Source organism: Eupeodes corollae, chromosome 3, assembly GCF_945859685.1.
Source record: "Eupeodes corollae chromosome 3, idEupCoro1.1, whole genome shotgun sequence".
NCBI lineage: Eukaryota > Metazoa > Arthropoda > Insecta > Diptera > Syrphidae > Eupeodes > Eupeodes corollae.
The window spans coordinates 15,137,316-15,164,069 of NC_079149.1; the positions used below are offsets into that span (position 1 = coordinate 15,137,316).

The 26,754-nt window shown below is 35.1% G+C and overlaps 1 protein-coding gene across 1 annotated transcript; it reads right to left on the reverse strand.

The window, feature by feature from the left end:
• Window positions 1-215: 215 nt before the first annotated feature.
• On the reverse strand, window positions 216-26,436 carry LOC129951018 (endoplasmic reticulum junction formation protein lunapark-B). The gene is made up of 7 exons (XM_056063008.1): window positions 26,136-26,436; window positions 11,283-11,512; window positions 11,063-11,195; window positions 10,915-10,981; window positions 872-1,309; window positions 619-807; window positions 216-562 (listed from the first exon to the last, which is right to left on the reverse strand). The coding sequence occupies exons 1-7, from the start codon at window positions 26,160-26,162 to the stop codon at window positions 288-290; spliced, it is 1,359 nt and encodes a 452-aa protein (XP_055918983.1). The 5' UTR covers window positions 26,163-26,436; the 3' UTR covers window positions 216-287.
• Window positions 26,437-26,754: the final 318 nt, after the last annotated feature.

A 26,754-nucleotide genomic window follows, 5' to 3' on the forward strand; every position in this document is an offset into this window, starting at 1 on the left:
AACTGGAATTAGATTTAGTTAAACATTTTAAACACAATACATGCAAATGTTTCCCTGTACTTTGAAGAGAACTTTACATAAAACGCATATAAACTCAAAAAGCAATCTGAAACTGGTTGCGAAATAATTTTTAAAATATAAAGCATTAGTAATTCCGTACAGCGGTAAATGTAATCTTATTAATTTCAATGGATTTGTGGAATAAAGAGTGGAGATTGAACAATATATGTATAATAATTAAAATAATAGTATGCATAACATTATTAAGTTAAATATATAATAATAAATTATTTAGTCTCGCTCTCCTCGATTGCTTTTTCAATGATTTTTTCTTCAGTGATTAGTTTTTCTTCTGTGTTATTTTCTTCAACTTCAAGATCTGCAGACTTCTGCTCATCTGCTTCGCTGGATGGTTTCGATTCTTTCTCTTCACTCGGAACTGAATCGCTAATCAAATTTGAATATTCATTATTATTTTGTGATTCTGGTTCTTCCTTCTTTTCAGTTGCTAACTGTGTGAATTGCGGCGATGTAATATTCTCAACTCCTCTTCGAGGAACATCTAGAATAAGAAAAACATTTATTTAAACATTCATTTGACAATCGAAGTTTACCCACCTGAATCGTCACTGGATTCCGACGATGAACCACTGTTACGTGATGAAAATGCAATCATTCGGTTATGGAGCGGACTCATGCCGCTCGTTAGTTTCGGCGCCACCGGTCGTGACTTTCGAGATGGATTAAGTTCGTTGCAAAATGCACATCGGAATGTTGCATAATCAAAATCTTCTTGTCGTGCCATTCCTTACAAGAAAACATGACACAAAACTATATTTTTGTTGCCTTTAAATAATTTGAATATATTTACCATTATGTGCAAAACATTCTTTACATATTAAAGCATAACGGTTCTGTGGACCATCACCTATTAAGTAATCAACAACCTTTTCGAGTAAGCCCTGAGCTTTTTGATTGATTATTGGATATGGCCGAGTATTTTGCAACGCAAGTGAATTATTACGAGGCGTTCCAGGTCCTCTGTATCTTAGAGCGCCACTAGTGTTGTTTGTTATCGAAGATGAGCGCGGTGTTAGGGGACTAATTGTTGTTGACTGTCCAATATTTGCTGCAGCAGCAAGCAGTGATTGATTGATAGTTATTTGATTATTGTAAGGCTGGCCAGGTCCAACTACGCCACCGCCACCTGGGCGGTTTGATAAAGCAGCTAAGCTGGAGTTGAGATTGAGAATTCGCTTTTCCGTTGTTGTTGTTGTTGTTTGTGATCTGTTTGGCTGTGGTGTTGGAGCTAAGAAAAAAAAAGATTGATATAAATTTAGTTTCTTTTTTTAATTTGTGGGCTTAGGTCTAATGGAGGCATACATTCGAACATTTTTCATTTAAAAATTGTAGGACGAACTAAAGTAAAAAAAAACAACGAATCAGTGATTAATAGGGTGCTCATATTTCCAGCAGATTTTCACAAATGAAGAAGATTTTTGAAGGATATTTTATGCCATTTGTTTCAAACTAAGTGATTACCCATTTGATACAAGAGAGCGAAATTCTTAACCAATAAACAAATATTTTTGTTTGAAGGCGGCGAATGCCTGGTGTTTCGGCTAAAATTGCACTGAATGAAGTTTCAAAATCGTGTTTATCTGTACATAATGGCTGGAAAATAGAAGAGTCAGTGTTGAAGGTTAAATTTAAAAAAGTTAAATTTGTTGGTAGTGATTAGGCATCACTGCTTTTTTGCGATGCTGATTGTTGCTCAGCTGATTACGATGCGATGTTGATTAACAAAAAGGTTTACGTAGTGATACGAAAAGTAGTTACTTCTAGGTAATCGTTACTTTAGTTATTAATTAGGCACGAAGAGGACTAAATTTCACAAGGTTATAGGGAGATTTTGATAAAACCTGAAACAGGAATCTAAATCAATGTGGTGCGTGTAAGTATGTTTGTATGTTTGCACGTCCGTATGCTTGGGACACATTTTTTGTCGGCCATATCTCAAGAACTCCAATTATAAATCGGATATCTGAACCTCGGCGACGCAGATCAACAATTTCGCCTACCCGACCTTGACGAAGTGAAGATAGCTATATCTAAACTTTAGTCGAACAAAGCTGCTGGAGCTGACGGCATCGCTGCCGACCTATTCAAAGCAGCAGGCGATGACTTGGTACGGAGCATGCACCAACTCATCTGCAAAATATGGTCGGAAGAAATCATGCCCGATGAGTGGAATCTCAGCATAGTGTGCCCGATACATAAGGAGACCCTCTATACAGCGCCAACTACAGAGGCATCAGTCTCCTTAACATTGCGTATAATATCCTCTCTACCGTATTATGTGAACGTCTAAAGCCATTCGTCAACAACCTTATTGGTCCTTATCAGTGTGGCTTCAGACCAGGAAAGTCCACTATCGACCAAATATTCACACTACGGCAGATCTTGGAAAAAACCCAGGAACTTCAAATCGATACCCACCATTTCCTTATCGATTTCAAAGCCGCGTATGACAGCATCTATAGGGAAGAGCTCTACCGAGCAATGTCTAGTTTTGGCATCCCTGTCAAACTCATCCGTTTGTGCAAAATGACGATGGAGAATGCACGCTGCTCTATCAAGGTCGGAAAAGATCTTACCGATGCATTTGATGTCAAAAAAGGTTTTAGACAAGGGGACGCACTGTCATGCGACTTCTTCAACATCGTTCTGGAAAGAATTATGCAAAACTCAATCGTCAACACTAGAGGCGATTCCAAAGGTCCATCCAATTACTCGGATACGCAGATGATATTGACATAATTGGAAGATCAAAGCGTGATGTCAGTGGAGTGTTTTTGAGCATTGCGACGGAAGCGAAGAAGATGGGTTTAGTGGTCAATGAGGGCAGACCAACTATATGCTGTCATCAAAAAAGGACACTGAACGACGACGTCTTGGACAAAACGTCACCATGGACAGCTATAACTTTGAGGTAGTTAAGTACTTTGTCTACCTTGGCACCGCTATTAATACAGACAACGACACCAGCGCTGAAATCAAAGGAAAATAACCCTGTCAAAGAAAGATGAGAGCGTCTTAGGATGCTTTGAGAGAAAAATTCTTCGGGTGATTTTTGGTCCCGTACGCATAGATGGAGAATGGTGGAGAAGATATAACGACGAACTGTACGGGCTGTACAGCGACACTGACCTAGTTAGCAGAATTTAAGTCCAACGGCTTAGATGGCTAGGTCATGTAGAGCGGATGGACATCAACGCTCTAGCCCGGAAGGTCTTCAAATCCAATCCCGAGGGACGGCGCAGTAGAGGAAGACTGCGACTCAGGTGGCGCACCCATGTGGGAGAGGACCTCAACCAACTTGGCGTGCAAAACTGGAGACAGCTAGCTAGGTACCGAGCTGGCTGGAGACGCATATTGGTTGAGGCCCAGGTCTGCCCGGACTGTAGAGCCACCTTAAGTAAGTAAGTAGACCAACATTCTCAAAATATATTGCTGTGATGCCGAAAATAAATTGGAGCTAGTCTCAAATTCTAAAATAAATCCATTTCAAAGAAATCCGAAAATTCTATTTAATAAACTACAGCTGAGTTGAATAAAGTATTGATTTGTTATCAATCTTGAAAATATTTTAGTTTTTCTTATTCCAAAAAAGAAATCTTTGAAACATTGTTTCAGAACTATTTATTTGTCGATTTACATAATTTGGCTATCAAATTAAATTGAAAAGTATTACAAATCCTCGTTTAATTACGCAGCGGAGGGAATTGACGGCCAATTCCCTCCAAACTACCCATCAAACTAAGACCAATCCAAAAACCCTCTAGACATCTGTACATACAATGTAAGAACATTAGCTACAGAATCAAAACAATCAGAAATAAGAATAGCATCATCAACAATCAACTGGGATATACTGGGACTATCCGAGCTAAGAATTTTTGGACAAGACATAATTAAAAAGCAGAATGATATATTCTGTTACATTGGTGAGACCAAAGGCTTGCATGGAGTTGGATTTCTCATCAAAAAGAGTTCATAGGACAGAATAATAAATGTACGATTTTTAGTGAAGGATATGTAGCCTATGTTTAAAAATACAAAACACAAAAACTTCTACAATTTATTGGACAAAGTATATAATGAAACAAAAACGGAGATAATGTATGTTATAGGAGATTTCAACGACAAGTTAGGGAAACAGATTGACAACGATGAAGAAGTAATGGGACCATTTGGATACGGACGAAGAAACAAAAGAGGAGACCTACTTATAAATTGGCTGGAAGAGACGAATCACAGATTTGCAAATTCTTTCTTCAAAAAGAGAGAAACACGGAAATGGACCTGGATTCACCCGAATGGGATAACAAAGTACGAAATTGACTTAGTTCTAACAAATAAACCGAAAACTATTAACGACATCTCCGTATTGAATAATTTTAAATTTGATAGCGACCATAGGCTAGTAAGAGCAAAAATAAAAGTGGACCATAATACGCTGAAAAGAAACAAACAAACACTTAGTATTCCTAGAATAATACTAACCGAAAATATTGAAAAATATAATGACATGCTTAAGAAAGAAATAAGACTTAATATAACTACAAATAAAATAAACGAACATTTTCAAAATACATATGATTCATTAGAACAGATAATAAAGAACTCGGTGAAAGTTTCAATCATGACTGCTGTTACTACAAAACCTGATAAATTAAAAAATGACACTAAAGCGCTGATAATCAGAAGAGATAACCTACGAAACAAGGACAACTTATCAGACCAGGAAAAAAATGAACTAAGATACCTTCGGAAAACCATAAAAGACGATGCGAAAAATGATATCCAAACATATAACGAAACAATGATACAAGATATATTAAGCAACACAAAATCTATTAAAAAGACAAAATCATTTCTTGACAACGGAAAAGAGTGGGTAACATCAATTAAGAACAAAAATAACAATGCTCTTAATAGGAGAGATATAAATAAGTCTGCTACCAAGTTTTTTGAAGAACTTTTGAAATCGACAAAAGAAATAAAAGATGATAATATATCGATGGCGGACAGTTACTCCAACTTAAATACTGTTACACTTTTTACAAAAGCAGATATTGAACAAGCAATTGACGATCTAAAGACAGATAAGTGTACAGGGAATGATGGTATTGTAATAGAAATGCTCAAATATGGAAAACAATCAATTTCTACAGTCTTGACCACGATTTTTAATGACATACTTATAACACAGCAGAATCGAAAACAATAGAAACAAGCTACAACTACGCTTATCCACAAAAAAGGAAATAAAGATGACATAGTATAACTACAGACCAATAAGCTACATGTCTATGATATATAAACTGTTCTCCAAAGTAATGTACACAAAAATTAAGGACACATTAAACAGAAATCAGCCAAGGGAACAAGCAGGATTCCGAGAAGGTTTTTCTACAACAGACCATCTACAAACAATGAACCAACTAATTGAAAAAAACTAATAAATTTAAAAAACCTTTGTATCTTTTATATATTGACTTCAGTAAAGCATTTGATTTAGTAGAACATGACGAAATATCTTTATAAGGACGTTGAAAAATATATATTCAGACAACGTGGCGAAAATAAAAACCGAAATAATAGGAAGAGAAATGTCACCACCATTATTCTCTGCCGTACTAGAAGAAATAGAAAAGAAGAACTAGGAGAAACTAAACTAGGTGAATAGATATGGAATAAATATTTGGGGACAATATTTGAGCAACCTTAGATTCGCTGATGACATAGTTCTCATTTCATCAACTTACGGACAAATACAAAATATGCTCTTAGAATTGACAAATGAATGCAAGAAAGTTGGACTTCATATCAATAAGTCAAAAACTAAGATAATGACTAACCATATTAAAGATGACATATTGCTGGATAAGGAACACATAGAATATGTAGAAGACTACACTTATCTAGCACAGACTAAGTCATTCATTAACCAAGAAAAAGAGAAGTTTCTAGACGCATTACCAATAGTTGGAAACAATTTTGGAGTCTAAAACAAATATTACAATCGAATCTAAGGGACGATACACGAAAATATATACTAGACTCTACTATTCTACCTGTTATGACGTAAGGGTTACAGACTATATCCTTGACTTCAAGTTTACTTGACAAAATAAGAAAATGCCAAACCAAGATGGAAAGAAAACTACTTAACCTACGAATTAGCCAGAGAGTAATAAATAGAGAAATAAGACGAAGAACTGGTTTAACCGACGACGTGGTTGAACGAGCAAAACTCCTTAAATAGAATTGGGCAGGACATATATCTAGAATACATGACCAAAGATGAATAAAAATCATTACAAAATGGCCATCACCAGAAAGCAGAAGACCAATTGGACGACCGAAGAAAAGACGGGCAGACGATTTGCTTAAAGAAAGACAAAGTTGGTACAGTGACGCAAAAGATAGAGATTTTTGGGCAACATTGGGGAGGCTTATGCCAGATCATAGAATTTTGACGCGCATCCATTTATTTATTCAAACTTTGCTCACATATTAAAGTTGATTAACAAAAAAAAATTATGTCAATTTTATATAGTAATTAATTCAAAAGAAACAGAAAATGTTAATAAATATTGTACAAAATATCAATAATGGCAAGTAAAAGCTTATAATAACGATAATAATAATAATTACGCAGCGCTCATTAATCATGTTTCCTATGGAGTTTTCCATGGGTAAATTCAGATTATCGTCAAAAATATTTTTTTCGTGGGGTATGGAACACGGATTGGATTTTTTTTTCAATATATTAGTGCAACTTCATTTTGTTTTTATTGCTGCATCTGTCTTAAAATCTAGATCTTAAATCAAGAATAAATCAATTTATATTTGTCCATTGAATAATGATTGCTTGATTAACCGAGTTAGTAGTTTTATTAAACTTTCATTGGCAATACATTGTTTTTAATTTATTATACAACTACTTTAATCACAATTTATTCAATAAACTGTGTTTTCTATCCATAATGCCCTGCACTCAGAAAGTATATTTATAACTCTTAGTTTAGTAACAATATTTAGTTATATACAAATGAATTAGTTTGATCTTAGAACGTAGAAGTTGATATTTGTCCATTATTGGTAAATAAGTAGCATTTGTTTTTAATATTGATTAATTGGAGCTTAAAATATGGAAGTTAGACTACAGCGCCACCAATTCGATTTTGATTTTCCTGTTCCGTTTTTGGTACATTGCTGACGAGATCTTTTTGTACAATTCTTAATGTCTGTATAAATAAATGCAACAAATATTAACAATATTAACAAATTCAGAAACCCATACAAGTATTATTAAAATCGTAATCAGTTTCAGTATCATTAAGATGTATTTCGTATCAAAAACAAAAAAATCAAATCCAAAAATATCTTCAAAATGCTAATCCAAAAGTGACTAGAAGTAATTGATTCGACTGGTAATCGTTACTCCGGTAATCAAAGTACTTGAAGTAATCGTTACAAAAAAACGGTCACTAGTTTTACTTTTAAAAACAATCTTTGCTTTACGATGGACGTGATACTAATAAATCTCCTCTAGAACTTTTCTCCGCAATACTGACTTTGATATTCTGGCGGCAATTAATTCCCCTTCATATTTTAATCTGGTTTCTATTACTAGTTTAATTTGTGCGCTGGTAAAATATTCCCTAAAATTCATCAAATTAATTAATTATAAACAAATTAGAATTTGATTAAATCCTTTCACTGTCTTTTTGCGCCATTTTTGCTCCAAATCGCTACGACATCAACAACTTATCAAGAAAATTCTTGATGGTTTTTTTTTGTTTATATTTGTGCATCAGTTTATCGAACTTTGCAAAAATGAACAATTAACATTTTAAGTGATGCCAATTATTTGCGTTTATGAACGTGCTACAGGGATGATCGCGTTTGTGAATTTACACGAAATGTTAATGGCGCACCCTGTACATAAGCGCTTTTGCATTTAACATATTAATAAAGTAATAGAATATCTTTATATAAGAAAATTGTGTCTTTTTTATTTGTTTTCTTAACGGTTGTCGTTCTAAATTCATTCAAAGCCAAACTACATTATTATATCAAAGCAATACTATAGGAACTTGAACGCTTCAATCGAATTTGCGAATAATGTTAATTTAATTATAAATGGTCCAAAAATAATTCCACACATGATTATGATCGGGAAAAACCTTTAAGTAATCGATTCTCGAATCTTACCATAGCATAAGAAGTATTGTTAAATTTGTTCATAATATTTTTATACTTCAATACAGCATTTTTCAAATTGGCCGGACTTATAATCCCCGTGTTTTGTTAGAAAATCTACCCATAGTATAGTAGGATTTTGCACGAATAGCAAAAACAATATCGATCGTATGAATAACAACGATAAAATGCAGAGTAGAATCTTACTATGGATGGGTGTTTGGCATTTATACGTGTCTCGAGTGGATCTTATGTTATTTCGTTCTCAAATGTTGGTACCATTGATATTGCATTTGTATCTCGATGGCTGTGTTCGTTGAGTAGTTGTGGATTTGATGTTATGTATGTGTTTTTCATTGGAGAAAAAATCAATCTGTTACTGTTGATATTATATAGTTTTGTTAATGAAAATGGACTAACTGAGCTTATTTTTTAATGTGCTGGCCTGGTTTGATGAGGAATGTCGGCAGGCAATTGCAGCCAAACAACAGACACGCAAAGCGAAGTTGCATAAAAGGACGAGAGCTGCTCATGAGCTCTATGAGCAAAAGAGGCGAGAGGAACACACACTTCTCAGAAGAAAAAGGAGAGGGCATGAGAAGCGTGCGGTCAAAGATGTTGAGAGGTTTAAAAGCAAGAATGAAGTTCAAAAGTTTTATGAACAGGTGAAACGAAATTCACAGGTACATAAACCTAGAACCGAAGGCTGCAAAGACGAAAGTGGAATCATCATAGTGGAACCGCAGTCAATGCTGAGGATATGAAAGGACCACTTCTGCAGACTGTATAAAAGCGACTACAAACTGAATTCCGCTGTCAGTCCGGATGATCCATTCAACATAGACGACGAAAGCCAACAATCCCGCCCTCACGACTTAGACGAAGTAAAGATTGCCATATCTAAGCTGAAATCTAATAAGGCCGCTGGCGCTGGAGCGGATGGCTTGAATGCCGAGCTCTTCAAAGCAGCTGGAGATATGTTGATCAGGAGCATGCACCAACTTATCTGTAAGATATGGACGGAAAAAAGCATGCCCGATAAATGGAACCTATGTTTTGTTTGCCCGACCCTAAAAAAAGGAGACCCTCTAAACTGCACCAACTATAGAGGAAACAGTCTACTTAACATCACCTATAAAATCTTCTCTGCCGTAATATGTGAGCGTCTAAAGCCCATCGTCAACAACCGGATAGGTCCTTATCAGTGTGGTTTTAGACTAGGAAAGACCACAGTTGATCAAAAATTTACATTACGGCAGATTCAAGAAAAAACAAAAGAACACCAAATCGATACCCACCATCTTTTAATCGATTTCAAGGCCGCATATGACAGTATCTACAGGGACGAGCTGTATAAAGCCATGTCTAGTTTTGGCATCCCTGCCAAACTCGTCCGTTTGTGCAGGATGACCATGGAGAATTCACGCTGCTCTATAAAGGTTGGAAAAAAATTAACAGAACCTTTCGATGTCAAAAAAGGTTTTAGACAAGGTGATGCGCTGTCTTGCGACTTTTTTAACATCGTACTTGAAAGAATAGTGCAGAGCTCACACGTCAACACTAGAGGCACTATCTTTCAAAAATCTGTCCAATTACTAGTATATGCAGATGACATTGACATAATCGGAAGAACTCAGCGTGATGTCAATGGGGCTTTTGTACAGCGAAGTAGACTTAGCCAGAAGGTTAAAAGTCCAATGACTAAGATGGCTGGGTCACGTAGAGCGCATGGAAACCAATGCTTCGGTCCGGAAAGTCTTCGAATCCACACCCACAGGACAGCGCAGTAGAGGAAGACCGCGGATCAGGGGGCGCGCACAAGTGGAAGTTGACCTCACCCAACTTGGAGCGCGAAACTGGAGACATCTAGCTAGGGACCGAGCTAGATGGAGAAGTTTGTTGGGTGAGGCCCTTGTTCACACAGGACTATAGCGCCAACTTAATTAATTTAGTAATTAGGAACATTACATATATTTAAATTAACAGGTCTAATGCTGGGTGATGTCGGCCTTCCTCGACAAGTAGGGTATTGGCTGAATTTACAGCAATATCAGCATTGAGTGTGTCCGAGAGGAATATAAGGTCCAATATCTTGTTGAAGTTGTTGTTGGCAATCCCATTAAATTGGCTTAGTCCACATGAGGAGAGACCGTCAATTGTCAAGAATTCGTTGGTAGAGGACATGTTAATAGGAGATAGATAGCTGTGCTGATGTCATTTAAGAAGTGTATCACTTCTGTACACTTGATAATTCTAATCGAAGGGTTCCGTAAAGAAGAATGTATTGTTTATCTAATTTCAGTCAAAATGATTATGTCGTGTGGCAGAATGCTATATATTTGTGTAGATCTTATTGATCTTTCTCCGTAGTCAAGTATGTTTAATAATTTATTTAAAATGGTAAAATTGATTGAATAGAAAAAGTACACCGACAATATTCAAATAAACAAAATATTTAGTTCCCTATGAGATAAAATATATTCGTGTGTAATTCTTAAAACAAGTCTTTGTATAAAGCTTAACTACTTTCTTATTTTATATTAGGTGTTAAATTAAAAATTTTAAAATGGTAACAAAAAACTGACAGTATTAAATCATCAAAAAATAAATATTATTAAACATGTTTAATTGTTTTATTACCGGTTACTGATGACTTGATTCCATAAGATTTGTCTCCTCCATACTTGCTGAGAAGTTTTGATGCAACCTAACGAGAGAGAAAAAGAAAATAAAAAATATTAAGTCACTATTCGATGTGATCATCAATTAAATAAAATATATATTTTACATTATATGTTTCTTTTTCCATGACTTGTTCTAAAATCTTCTTTTTTTCAGCTCGCAGTTTTACTAATTTTGTTGAATTTTTGTTGATTTTTCTTTGGAAAAACCAAGCAAGTAATCTTCTTACTAAAAATATTCTGTAAAATAAAAACAAACAAAATAAATAACATTATAATAATTTTGTATAATAAATAACTAGAAGACGACGAAAACGAAATACTTACATTAATGGAAATGCGAGTAATGGCACTGAATATGTTATACGATCCGGCCATGTTGTCGGAAAGAAAACAAAAAATATAATAAAGAATCCAATCGCATATAATCCGATTGATATGACTAGAAAATGTCCAACCAAACGCCTTTGTTTCTCTTGTGTGCTGAGGGAATATTTTTCAATTGTATTGATTTCTGTTTCGAGCTTTTCCAAGATATCAGCAGAGCTCTTCTCTTTCTGAAATTTAAACAAAAAAAAACAAACATATGTATTTTTGTAATTACAGTATTTACTTTGGGGTTGATTAGTTTTTGAATTTTACATTGTGCTTTATTTTTCATTTTACTTAAAATTGGAAAAATTTGAATTTTAGGTACATGAAGTTCTTTGGACTTTTCTTTACAAATGCATGTATAGTTTAATTTTAGTAAAATAGGTGGAGCAAAAATTCTTAAAGAACCAGGGCTTAGTGACTTGCAATTCTCTCAACCACTTATGTGTGCGAATAATACCAGGGATGCAAGAAACCTAGTTTTTAGTCAGAATCCGAAAAAATAATTTGAGAAGCATTTTTCATGACAGGAGCTAGTCTTGTAAGAAATTAAACTTATATCTCTAGCAAAACCCCACGAGTACTATATTCAAAAAAATTATTTGGATTGAATGGGCACAAAATACCCTTCCATAGTCACTTATGCTCTATTAATTATTATTGGTTGTTGGTGGGAAAAAAGGAGCAACATTTTTGAAAATGAAATAATAAAACTTTTCTGTATTTGGGTTGTGCCACCGAAAGGCACTATACTGCACAATTTTACTTCCATTCGCACATTACTTAATAAGCTTATCGAAATGATTCTTCAAGAACTGTAGTCTGTCGGTAATGTGATTTTTTAATTTTAAGATTACCGCATTTGCGATTGAATCGTAACCGACTGGTTGTGCGAGGCCTAAACGTATCTTACTAGGATCTTTACCGATTTCAGAGACAAACTCCTTTTCTTACTTACTTACTAAAGTTGGCGCTACAGTCCTGTGTGAACTAGGGCCTCACCCAACAAACTTCTCCATCAAGCTCGGTCCCTAGCTAGATGTCTCCAGTTTCGCGCTTCAAGTTGGGTGAAGTCACATTCCACTTGTGCGCGCCACCTGATCTGCGGTCTTCCTTTACTTCGCTGTCCTGTGGGTGTGGATTCGAAGACTTTCCGGACCGGAGCATTCGTTTCCATGCGCTCTACGTGACCCAGCCACCTTAGTCGTTGGACTTTAACCCTTCTGGCTAAGTCTACGTCGCTGTACAGCCCGTACAGCTCGTCGTTCCATCTTTTCCGCCACTCCCCTTCAATGCATACGGGACCGTAGATCACACGAAGAACCTTTCTCTAGAAAAGACATAAGGTGCTTTCATCCGTTTTTGTGATAGTCCATGCTTCTGCACCGTATAGCAGGACGGGGATGATAAGGGTCTTACATAACGACGCTTTGAGACGAAGTCCTTGACTACCTCAAAGTTACGTCTGTAGATGGTTACGTTTTGACCAAGACGTCGGTGTTGTATGTCCTTTCTTGACGACAGCATGCACTTTTTTTGCCTCATTAACCGTTAAACCCATTTTTACTCACAAAAGTCCCATTGACTTTTGAAAGATAGTGCCTCTAGCGTTGACGTGTGAGCTCTGCTCTATTCTTTCAAGCACGATGTTAAAAAAATCGCATGACAGCGCCTTGTCACCTTGTCTAAGACCTTTTTTGACATCGAAAGGTTCTGTTAAATGGTTTCCAACCTATATGGAGCAGCGTGAATTCTCCATGGTCATCCTGCACAAACGGACGAGTTTGTCAGGGATGCCAAAACTAGACATGGCTTTATACAGCTCGTCCCTGTAGATGCTGTCATATGTGGCCTTGAAATCGATGAAAAGATGATGGGTGTCGATTTGGTGTTCTTGGTTTTTTCCAGGATCTGCCGTAATGTAAGTATTTGATCAACTGTGAACTTTGCTGGTTAAAACCACACTGATAATGACCTATGCGGTTGTTGACGATGGGGTTTAGACGTTCACATAATAAAGCAGAGAAGATTCTGTAAGCGATGTTAAGTAGACTGATGCCTGTGTAGTTGCCGCAATTTGAAGGGTCTTTTTTTCAGAATCCGGCAAACAATACAATACTTCTTTTACGTGCTTCAATTTTTTTTCCGCAGATTATAACATCAGAAAGAAGATTACGAATGATTTGTAAGCACAATATTACATTACAAAAGCTCGTGACTTTTTACGAATAAAGTGGTAAATATTTTCCACCCATAGTTTTCAAAACATAAGTCACCGTTTCGGCTGGCAATATCAAAACTGGTTCAAAAATTTCAAATGTTGGGATAAGCTTGTGAGTCAATTCAAAATATTTCATATTATTTCTGCTGCAGCCCGTAGTATTGACGAAGACGAATTATGAATTGTTACGTACTTCTTAAGAATTTTAAATTTAAGCAACCGTTTATCCCGTTTTTATCAAAAAACATCTTCATTGACGAGTCCATTTTAAACTTGACGGCTTCGTAAATAAGAAGGATTGCAACCCTTAAAGCTCGAAAAATAAAATGTTTGTTGTAGGAAAGTCTCTCAGTTTTTGGGCTGGCAGTGGCAGGTATGATTGGACCTTACTTATTTGAAAATGATGTTGTGATTAATGTTTTTTTTATGGCCGTGATGGGAACATATTGATGTGGACGATGTATATTTATTTCCAACAAGAGGGAGTTAGGTGCCACACAAGCAACAAAACAATCGGAATTGTGCAAAGTAAATTTTGAACCTGATGGTCACAATTTGCCACCAATATCAGATGATTTAACACCTTTAGACATTTTTCTTTAGTGCCACTTAAAATATAAGATCTATGTCAATGCTCCATATCAATCAAGTCAAATCGCAGGTTTGCGAATTGGTCTTGACAAATTTCATGAAACGTAACCGTGTTGGTGATTTGACTGAAAATGTTAATCTTTACAATACGAATCTACTGATTTCTCTTAACTTCTTAGCGGCCACAGGCTTATAGAAGGTGTTAATAGATATCTTAAACCTTTTAATTAAATACAACAAATAACATTCATGGCGGCGCTTTGACCGTTAGTTTCTTTGGCCTGGAGTAGATTACTCCAGTGTGTCAACCAAAACTATAAGAAATGTTGAAGAACTAAAAGCAGCTAAGTCTTAGAAAATCCACACATCTCGTTGGGTAGTGAGTTATTCTGTCTGGCCACTATGTGGTCTATATGAGTTGTGACCGCTAAAGGTTAAGAAAGACAATTTGTTTGGAATATCAAATGAAAAACCTTTTATTGCAAAACCTTGTATACGTGTAAGCTTCCATAAATGTTTAAAGTGATTCACTGCTCAAGATTCCGCTAGGCCTAAGAAACTAGTATCAATAATCTCTTCTCTTTTCTTATTGTGTTGTTTGGGCATTTGTGTGTTAAAATATTCTGCTTTCAAGTATGTGATTGTAAAATACTTAAACTTTCATTCCTTAACTATTTCAACATATACTCTTAGTTACTCTAAACTGAAACACCAAAATGAAAAATATCACGACAACAAGTTGAATCTACTTTCCTCGGATGAATTTTGCGAGCTAAGTAAGAAAATTCTCTAATAAAAGAACTCAATTATAAATCGCTTTATCACCCGAAGCATTTATTAGTTGAAAGATTTTGTTCTATAATAGGTAGTAGTTATTTATAATTTCATTTTCTTTACTCAACCAAAAAATTAATATTCTACCTAAAGTTAGACGCTCATTAGTGGTTTAACTGTAACTTATTTAAGTTTGATTGCTGACAGAACATAATGTATGTTAATGGACGCCACGATTCTACGCACAAAGCAATAACTGAAAATCAATTTGTTGTCCTCATTCTAATTTATCGAATTACACTTAAAAATCAACCGCCACAACAACTGACTGAAACGACGAGACCAATAAATCGAGATGAAATTCAAAACCCAGACTGGGGTTAGAAGGTCGCCGAAATCATTTTCTATTAACTACAGCTATGGTTAAAATAATAGAAACATTTCTTACATTCTTAGGATGAAAATCTAAAAACGAATATGAAAAGCTGAGGGTACTGTCATCAGTGAAACAATTTAGTGGGTAAGAGGTTTTAGACAAAAATTAATTAAAAAAAAAAAAAGAAATAGTATCGAATACAAAACGGAGTCTTGGGGCACACCAATATTTATTTTGATGATATCAAATTTGAAATCATCCAATGCTACGTGAATTGGGCCGTTCAAAGGTAATTTCTAACCCAACAAAGAAGAGATTTATCAATACATAATTTTCGATAAGAGAGCCTGATGCCAAACTCAATCAAATGCCTTTGAAATATCAAATGCAATAATCCAACTTTCTCCAAAACTATGTAAAGATTTGTTCGGTGAGATAAACCATGAGATCACCAGTGGACCTATTGCAAAAAAAAAGCCATACGGTCGATCATTAAGAAGCTTACGTTCTTAAAGATAGTTCTTAAGCTGAAAATCAAGCAGCGTTTCCATGACTTTGGAAAGAAGGCACGTAAGTCCAATTGAACGATAGTTAGGCTAGAAAAATACAGTTTTCCATCCACTCGGAAAGAGACCTGTAGAATAGGACAGATGGAAAAAGCTTACGCGGTGGTTTTGCCAGCTTTTTAGATTAATTTTGCAAAAATTTACTTCATAAACCATGATGGATTTAAATCGTTAAGGATGGACGAAATGCACTTTAAAGTTTTGAAACAAATATGTATTTGCTTTTAAATGAATTGAAAAATGTTTGTTTATCGCCCAATGTAAGAAGCGTTTAACACCAAGGTCACAGTTTGGAGGCGACTCCTGGGTGACCAGACCATGAGCCAATTCTTATTGTAGATCGAATAATTTGGAAAAAGTCGTAAACAGTGCCTTGCATAGTATAGCCACACCTGAAAATATGCTTTTAATAGAAAACTTAAAACAGGAGTGACTCCTTACTATATTTTTTATTGAGTTTCATCAATGATCAAGCAAATTGAGAAGAAAATAAAGTACCGTATTTTACTCTCCTGTATTGCAAATATATAACCGCACAATGCAAATCATTTGGAAGCTGCATTCAGTCAAGTGCTTTCAAATAAAAAACAACAATGCCACATGTCACGCATTTAAGCAAAATTGCAAAAGGCAAAATCTTGGCATTTCGGATCCAGATTTTTATGGGATAAAAATATCTGTAGACGCTGACACGTGGCGACAAAAGGCATTTAATCAATGCTACATCCAATTCGGTGTATTTTTTGCCGATTGGGTTTAGTAGTTTTGATTTCAACTTGCTTTAAAAACCAAGAGTGATTGTTTGGGGAAATATGGTGCCAGCTCCAAATCTACCAGCAAACCACAAAAGATTGGAAACGGGATTGGAAAATCGTAAGTGACTTTCTATCAATCTACACTAAAATCTCGTTATTCCAAATGGCATACTCAATAAAAAAAATAGTAAGGAGTCACTCCTATTGTAGGTTTTCTATAAAACGCGTTTTTTCAAGTGCGGTTATACTTATAAAGGGTGTCCCAAAATTAACGCAAGATTTGAATTTGCCGCCATTTGTGCAGTGAAGTGTTGGCAACCCTGAAAAAAAGCAATTTGACAGCTAACAGTATAGGGTTATTAAAAATGGAACGTTACACGATAGAACAACGTGTCTTGATTATGAAGAGATTAATTGAAAAATTCATGGAGACTGGATCCGTTGGAGACGCCAAACACACTGGTCGTCCAAAAACAAGCCGTTCAAATGTGAATGTCGAAGCAGTGCATGAGAGTGTTGCTGACAATCCAGGAACCTCAATTCGACGTCGTGGACAAGAATTGCAAATTTCAAGAACCTCTCTACAGCGTATACTCACCAAAGATCTGTGTCTTCATGCTTACAAAATTCAATTAACACAACAATTGAAGCCTAATGACCATGGACAGAGAAGAGAGTTCGTTGAATGGATTATTGAACATCAACAAATGGACCCTGATTTTTCGAGCAAAACCATCCTAAGCGATGAAGCACATTTTCATCTTGATGGCTTTGTCAATTGCCAAAATTGCCGCATTTAGGGTTTGAAGAACCCACATGTGATTGTCGAAAAACAAATGCATCCACAACGCGTGACTGTATGGTGTGGATTTTGCGCTGGAGGCATAATTGGGCCATATTTTTTTGAAAATGATGCTGGTCAAGAAGTGACTGTTACTGTGGCTCGATATCGCGACATGATTACAGTTCTTTCTGCCAAAATTGGATGATATTGATGTGTCCAATATGGGGTTTCAACAAGACGGTGCCACATGTCATACAACCCTTGAAACAATTCAATTACTGCTTTAACACCATTAGACTTCTTTTCATGGGGTTATTTGAAATCACAAGTCTATGTCAACAAGCCCACAACCACCCGTGCATTAAAGGAGGAGATTCAACGCTGCATCAACGAAATTCAGACACATTTATGCAGAACGATCTTGGAAAATTTCAACAAAAGAGTGCGCATGTGCATGCAAAGCCGTGGAGGCCATTTGTCCGATGTGTTATTCCCTACATAACCCTATCCTATGTACTTTACGAGTCAATACAAATATAACTATCAAAAGACTAAAAACGGCGTTTTCTATTTAATTCAAATCTTGCGTTAATTTTGGGACACCCTTTACAAGAATTTTTAAACTAAGCATTAAATGTTTTTTCCATTTACATCAGCTACTTTCTCAGAGTTATGCAAATACATTAGAACAAATCAATTGGTGACAACGTGTCGTACCACCCTCAATCAAATGCGATGGTAGAGCGTATCCATAGAACCTTAAAAGCAGCTATCAATTGCAGTGATTCAAAATATTGGGTTAAAAAATGTCCACTCATTTTTTTGATACTTCAATCAACATTAAAAGAAGACTTTGGAGAATTGGTACATAGCACAGTTCTTCCAGTCGATTTTTTAATACCAGGGGATCTACTATGTAACTCGATTCTACTTTTGATTCTATTCGAAACTCATTTTCGATTCTACATACTTTCAAATAGTTCTACGTTGAAAGTAGAATTAGAAGCCGGTAATACCAACTTGTTTTCAAAAAAATTCGAACGAGTATCGAGTTATTTTACAGTTTAAAAAAAAAATTGGACAAGAATAACTATTACAAAAATGGACACCGTTGGAATTTGGTTGAATTTGCAAGGAAATGAAGAACGGTACGAGCAAATGGAACGCTGAGCTGAGTTTAAAAACTGTTTGTATATTCTTAATAAAAAATATTTACATACATATGTATATACTTTGGTTTTAGTTTTGTTAAGAGCTATCGTCTTTTTAAAAACAGAAGAAGACAAAATGCTGTTCCGATTATCATTAAGTTATCAGCAGCATTGATTTTTTTGGCAACGATAGGTTAACAAAACCAAATCGGTGGTGACAAAAACGAAGTTTTGACTTCAATCGAAAGAGTCATGTGACCGCTGATGATGAATTTTGAAATGAATGAGGAAGAGAAACCAAAGTCCAAACGCTATTTTTGCCAAAAATCACTAATTCCTGATGTTATTAGGGTTGTAGATGGAACTCATATTCAACATTTCACTTACACTTTGATACAAAAAAAACTGCGCTCGCAAACACATTTGATGTAGAGTGATTATTTTCGATTTGGCCTTATTTTGAATTCTAATTTCGAGTTACGTAGTTTCTTGTTTATTCGAAAGTTTATAAGAATATAGTTGGCGTTACTAGAACTATTCAATTCTCGTTGGGTCGAAAGTAGTAAAATAGATACATAATACCAATTTTTCGAATTCGAGCAATTTCATTGTAGAATCGAGTTAAATAGTAGGGCCCAGCTCAAAAAATATTGTCATCAAAGCGACTTTGTTAAAAATTTTCGTTTCAGAAAAAGTAAGCTTAAGGGGGTATTCTGGTCTAGAAATAAAAAAAATCGATTTTTTTTTCATATTTTCATCGTTTAACTATTTAAGAATATGTCTACGAGAGGATTTTCCCAAATTCAAATTATTTTCGGAGAAATAAGTATTTTGCTGAGCAGCCATCCAAATCGGTTGGGCTGCAACTAATAGAACAAAAGACAAAATGGGATACTTTAAACGCGTTTTTCTCAGAACTGTCTTTTTGAATCTGATACCAATGATTTCTCAGGTTCTGCCGAACCGATTTACTTGAAATTTTAAGAGAGTCTTCTTTAGGGACTTGTCTTAGTCCGGAACTACGGCCATCCCCAAATTTTCATTTTTACTATTTTTAACAAATCGAAGAATGTTCAAAAGAGTGGTAATTTTTTTTTTTTAGGCAGTCGTCATTTTGTAAAAAAAAATGTTTGTAAGTTTTCCGTAGTTCCAGACATTGCGACATTATTGTAGATTAATAATCTTTTTTAGTTTTTGATTTCAGATTTCTAGGAGAGTTAAGACCTCAACAAAGGACATGCGACACAAAAAAAAGGATTTTTCTAGACAAAGATCTTATGACATCGACACATACGTTTATCAGAAACAATTACATAAAAGCTTCAATTCTTTTACCTTATGCGGGACCATTAAAAATTTTGGAACATGATACGTTTTTCACCTTAGATGTTCGTTTAAAAGTCGTTAAAATATCAATTGTTGGATTGAAGCCAGCATATTTGCAACTTGACAGACAAGAAAAAGTTGCAATTCCTTCGAATCGTAATCCACTAAAGCTAGGCATACACGATGAACATTTTCGGCGAACCTGCTCGTGTTCGCTGTTTGTTTTCTCGTATGCGAATTGCGAACCGCTCGCTGTATGCGAACCGCTCGCTGTTGGCGAAAATTTTCGATTTTTTCATGTTCGTTAGCTGTCATGTTCGTCGTATATGGCGATGTTAGCGAACAAATTCTCATTTCTCATATGAATGTTGTCGAGTAAACATCGCGAAAGATGGAACGGTAAGTCACATTTTTATAGAGGAGTTCTTAGAATTGCTGCAGAATGAGGTTGCTATCTGGGATATGAAAAGCGAAAAATATAAATAAAATTGAAAAAAAAAAGCTTTTGAAAACATGCTACAAAAATATAAGGATGTTGATGAAAGTGCCACTTTGGACATTGTAAAAAAAAAAATATAACGCGCTTAGATCCTCGTACAGAAGGGAGCTAAGCAAAATAAAGAAAAGTAAAAAATCGGGAGCAAGTACCGACGAAGTATACGTGCCAAATTTATGGTACTTCAATAACATGGAATCAAGCGGGATCAAGAAACTCAACTTGATGGTATCAACACTTACGATGAGACAGAAAAGGTATTTTTTTTTATTTTTTTATTTCATACAATTTTAAATTTATACATATTTATCTTGCCAATCTACACTACCAATAGTGTTAAAATAAGAACAAAATTTGTGACGAATATTAGCTGCATTTACGGTTATATTGCCACTATTTATTGGCTGCAAATCTTTTAAAATAGCACTATTATAATCAGTTGAACAATTAGTTTCATTATATTCACATTTAAAGCAAAATCAGTTTTAACACACTCGTTCTACAGACTCGACGCCGTGTGCTTTCTAAGCACCATAATTAATATGTATACAGTACTGTGCAAAGCATTTGCAACTAGAACTTTCAACATTTTTCATTAAAAAAAATTGCTTAGAAAATAAAACAGCAAAATTCTTTCTTTAGTTTTCTAAACTTTTTTTATATTACGATATGGTTGCTGGAAAAAAATTGACACATTTTACTTAAACAAAAAATAAATAACTAAATAATTTAATAGTTGATAAAATTGCTGTGCAAAACATTTGCAATTTAGAACTCACTACCAAATTTCAAACTATTTTCTTACTTTAAGGGAAGGAAATGTTAATATTTAATTGCGTACCCTTTATTTTTTATAAGGGCTGTATATTTTCTGGGTACCGAAGCTATAAGGTTATTAATAACACTTTTTGAAATGTCATTCCACTGCCAATAAATTCCAGCGAAGAGGTCACTTTTGTACTTACAAAATGTTGCTCCCAATTCTTCTCTTCACAATTTCCCACAGGTTCTCTATTGGGTTTAGGTCTGTGGAATGGTTTAGCCATAGTAAAACCACAATCTTTTTTCTTTTAATGCACTTTGTGGCCAACTTCGACTTATGTTTGGGATCATTGTCATGTTGGGACGTCTTCAGACTTTATTATGCCCTCCACTTGTTGAGTTAGCTGATTCCTTGGCCAGAGAAGCAGCCCAAGACCAAAATTGAACCACCTCCATGTTTAACCGTCCTTTTAGTGTATTTTGGAATTAGCCTCTCACCTCTTGGCCTCCTGACATGTTCGTTTTCTACCCGATCCGTGCATATTGAACTTTGATTCGTCAGAAAATAAGACCATTTCCAATTTTTGGAGACCCCAATTGAGATGCGTTTTTGAAAAAGCCAAACGAGCTTTCACATTTTTTTTTCAAATAAATAGCTCTTTTGCTATCTGAAAACCACGCATTCCGGTCTGCAGTGCGCAGCGTCTCATAGTTGATTGGTCAATGGGTAACCTAATTCAATTTATGCTTCGTAGACGATGCTATGTGGTTTCTTCGGAAGAAATTTGTTATTTTTCAATTATCTTTTGCTGTGGTGCTTCGAGGCTTCCAACTCTATGATGGCATAAAACCTTTCCACTTTTGATGTTTCTATAAATAGTTGATTTGTGAATGAAATAATTCTTTGAAATTTCTGGATTTTTTATCCGAAGAATATTTGTTTCCTGCTTTTTTTCAAACAAAATCTTCTTTTTTTATTTAAAAAGAATTTATCTTGAAAACCCGTCTTATCGATCAAAATTTCGGCTAAAACTAACTGAACAAATCAAGCTAAACGTAAAGCTTACCAATCTAAAAAAAAAAAACAGATTAACTGTTATGAAAATGAGACGAAAAGAGAAATGGCCACCAGTTGCAAATGTATTGCACGGCTGAAATCATTGTTTTTGTAAAGCAGTGCATTTGTAGAATTTGCCTGTGGATCAGTGCTTTAAGATTATGAACAGTAAGATGCCACATACAAATTCTAAGGCAATACAAATATTTTGATTGGAACAACTTTTATATATACGAATGTTGATTTCTTTTTTGATAGGCGGTTATAGTTTTGTTTGCACAGTACTGTAAGTACCTCGTTCAGGTGGATACTGCGATCGCAGCAGTCCATTCGTTGGACCTAATTTTGAATGGCTACACAATAAACACAATTACTCTTTAATAAATATGAAGATTGTTAAGTATTCTAAGTATTATTATATTATTTAACAACTTTTAATAAAGCTTGCAGGAAATAGACTTTAAGTTCTAAACAAACAATTTTAATTTTTAAAAATCAAAAGTTAAAAAACATTAGCAAAATATTTACGATTAAAATTCAGTGCTTTAATTTTAAATTCGTTGTCTTGAAGACAAAATAACCAAAAAGTAACCTTTGTTCCTATTATTTTGGCCATAACTGTATGTATGTATATTGTTTATATGGAGAGTTAAATTATGAAACAATCTACAGTTGCTCAAAAAAAAAGCGGACAGCTTTAATTTTCCACTTAAAACCGCAAATAAACAATCTTAAACAAACTTAACGAAATAGGGTTTATACATTTAAAACATTTCTTATTTAAGGTTCATAAAATATAACAAACGAAAATGTATTCGTAAGAACGGTTTCTTAAAATCTAAGTTTAAAAAAACACCAGCATATTTTACATCAAAAAAGAAATCGGACACTTTCGCAAAAATAAAAAAAAAAAAATGAAGAAAATAACAATAAACTAATATTTTGTAGGCAGACCTTTTCTCTTTTTTACCGCATTCAAACTTTTTGGCACTGCTTGGACAAGTTTTTCACAAAAAGAAGCTGGAATTTTGTCCCATTCACATTTTTCACATTTTAAGTTCTAGGTCCGTTTTGCTTGAAATGGTGTAGTTTTTCAGCTGGTTTTCCAAATAGCTCCACAGGTATTCTATCACATTAAAGTCTGGAGACTGAGGAGGGGTTTCAAGCACACTGCGACAGTTATAAAGGAGCCAAAAGCATGTGTTTTGAGTTCTTAGGGTCGTTGCCTTGGAAAAAACAATATTCATCTCTGATTCACAATTTTTGTGCACTCTGGTTTAAATTGTCTTTCAAAATCTAAATATATTTATATTGGTCCATAGTTCCGTTTATAAACACAAGATTTCCTGGACTAGCACCGAACATACAACTCCTAACCATAACTAAGTCTCCTCCATGTTTCACAGTTGGTCGCATATTTCTTTCCCTAAACTCTTCATTTGATTTTCTCCATACATATGTTTGTTCCTAAGATCGGAATAAATTAAATTTACTCTCGTCTAAAACAAAACACATTTCCAGAAAGAAAATTCTTTACTTTGATTGTGTTATGCAAACTTCTTTCTCTTTATGCTGTTTTGCTGGCTAATAAACGGCTTCCTACGGCCAACTCTTCCATGGAAATTGCTTTTTCGTAAAACTATTCTTACGGTTTTTTTTGTGTTGTACCCGTGGCATGATGGTTAGTGCATTGGACTGTCATGCGAGAGGTCTTGAGTTCGATCCCCGCCTGTGCCACATAGTTTTATTCACGGGTATTGCCTCTTGCGAGGAATTGACAAATTCTCCAAGAGTAATTCTTGTCATGAAAAAGTGTTTTCTCAAATTTGGCGTTCGGATTAGGCATATAAACTGTAGGTCCCCTCCATCCCTGCAATTACTCGCACACAGGAATGGTTGAGGGTTGTAAATCACTAGGCCCTTGTGCTCTACGGACTGTTGCGCCACCTAATTTTTGTGTTCTTACAGTTTCCCGATTGGCATCCTTATTTAAATATTGTTTTACCTCAACAGTACATTTTGGTGCACTTATTAGAGGAAACTTCTGCACTTGCTTAACAATTTAACTTTCATCGACAACACTTAATTTGTTGGTCTTTCAGATTTTGAGGCATTTTTAACAGAATTTATTTTTGTATAACTCTTTATAACGTCCCCTAGAGTAGAATGACTTCTTTTTACAATTTCTGCTATACCACGAACCGATTTTCCTTCTTCAAAATGTTTAATCACAAGTTTTCGCATTTCTATTGATGTGTAACCACGTTGTCGTTCCGTCTTGACTTCCATTTAAAAATTGAATATATTTTGGTTTCCTGGCCTGGCATAACAAAAAAGTTACGGCATACTATAACTAAAATGTTCATTTAGTTCCGTTAAAATAAAAAGAAAGTGCAGTGCTGCCAAGTGTTCGATTTCTTTTTGGTGTTTGGAATAAACAAATGAAATTATTTTAGTCATTCATCATTTTTTTTCATGCATTTGAAGTGCAAGGCTACAAACCTTTGAAAAAATATCCATATGAACACTTTTGAACAATTTTTAATGAAATATATAAAAAAACGACGAAAACATTAAGTGTCCGCTTTCTTTTTTGAGCAACTGTATGTATCTAGTTATGTTCATTTGTATTTTAACCTGCAAGTTTCAAAAATCCATTTTTAAAACCCTCTAATCAGCACACTTCTGAGATAAAACGAATTGAATCGAAAATTGCAAAAAAAATGCTGATTTCATGAATGACATTGTTAAACTCGAAGTTTCTACTCTGTAAGGAGGCATCTCCAAAAGTTGTTTTATCTGAAATATTAAATTTATGAGTAATCCAAAATTCAGTCCGTCTAATTGTAAGCCTTCGGAGTCGTACCTAAAACAACTCTCTTACCTACCTCACTTTGTAAAAGCAATTTTCAAGGCATGACTATGTCTAAAAACTTGTTCAGGCACTTAACAATAAATAACAAACTATTAAAATAGCTTAACGCTTAGCCGAATGCACTTGCGACTTGCCTACGCTATTTAGTGAGTGTCTACATTGTGTTTGCCCGCTGATATGTGACGCTGCGCTGAACTGAGCTGACGGCATTCACCCGTCCGTCGTCGGTAGTTGGCCGTTGTACATCTATTATGGAATTCTAAAATAGAAACTTCATCATTTCTCCCAAAAAACAACAACATAAAAAACACGCAATTGGTTGAGATAAAATTCACCTTTGATTCCTCAGATTTTTGGCGATAAGAAAAAAGTGATTGGGAAAAATTATAACAACATTTTTCAATAGTTTCTTGTTCCCTCCCTGAACCTGAATTATGAATATGACTATGACTATGACTACATACTCTGAATATGCAAAGTGTTGGGAAAGAAAGACACACAACAACGACGACGGCGATACACTTGTCTTGTCATTGAATTTTGTTTTATCGCACACAAATTATTTAGCCGGCTAGAAGACTAATGCAAGGCACAGAGAGAGAGGTAGAGGCAGAGGCGGGAGAACACATCTAGAAATTTGCATTTGGGCGAATATAGAATTAGGGTCAATGCAGCTGGGTGCCCTTTGTGAATCCATAATATTGTGTCTGGGGCATAAATAAATTGGGATTATACTCGTGAAATTTCAGGCAAGCCTCAAGGTTGATCTGGTCGTGTGCTCTCGACTCGGTCCGTGTATGCAACACACGACGAGGTCTATTTATAGAAAGGATTTGAAGAAAAGGCTTAAAATAGCTCGGAAGACATTGTGAGATGCAAAGAACCAGTAAACAAAGGCATTAGGCGGCAGGCGGCACGGTCCAGAGACGATTACGCGATTCATCATCATCATCATGACGCACACTTTCGTTGGCAGTTTGTATTTACTCGGTCCAGAGAAGCTCTTGCATAAACCCAAAGAGGAACTTCGAGCCCACGTATTTTGGATTTGGGAACAGAAACAGAATTACTTACTCTAAATTTTGCCAACACAGCTCCCATGATTCTGCTTCTATCGGAATTTCTTCACTTATTTTTCACTTGTTTAACTCAACACTTGGGTTACTTTCACTTTCACAATTGAAATGCTTCTCTATTCATTGGAATTATTTATTATTTTTTTAAAAACCATGAGTTGCTTTAATTGATGGCTATTTTCTTTTCTTTTTATTATTTATTAAAAGCAAAACTGATTAAAAAGGCAAAGGCATACTACGGAGACGACGGACAATGCACAAACAGAGCGAAATAAAATGCTATCCGGAATAATTTTTTGTTTCGTATAATTTAAAGTTGTTTTGGCAGAAAAGCGTGGATAATTCACAATGGATAGTGGGATGTGTTCGTAGATGGTTTGAAATGTTGGTGGTGAGTTGCAGTGGTAAGATGGATGGTGGTAAATTTTGGTTCAGTTTTAAAGATTCAAAATAACGATGTTTCCTGCAAAACATTTTTGGAATGTGATAAATTAAAATAAACTAATGGTAGGAAATAATTGATGTTGGTATATCTGGGTTGAAGATTAATATATAATTTAAAACAATGATTTAAAATGAAAATTCCTACCGTCTTCATAAAGAGTGATTTTTTAGCT

What these genes read in the sequence shown, in the direction of transcription:
- LOC129951018 (XM_056063008.1), bottom strand. Translation starts at nt 26,162, where the DNA reads ATGGGAGCTGTGTTGGCAAAATTTAGA. An exon ending in TTACTCGCATTTCCATTAAT is followed by an intron (nt 11,196 to 11,282) that starts GTAAGTATTTCG and finishes TTTATTTTACAG; the next exon opens with AATATTTTTAGTAAGAAGAT. An exon ending in GGAATCCAGTGACGATTCAG is followed by an intron (nt 563 to 618) that starts GTGGGTAAACTT and finishes TTCTTATTCTAG; the next exon opens with ATGTTCCTCGAAGAGGAGTT.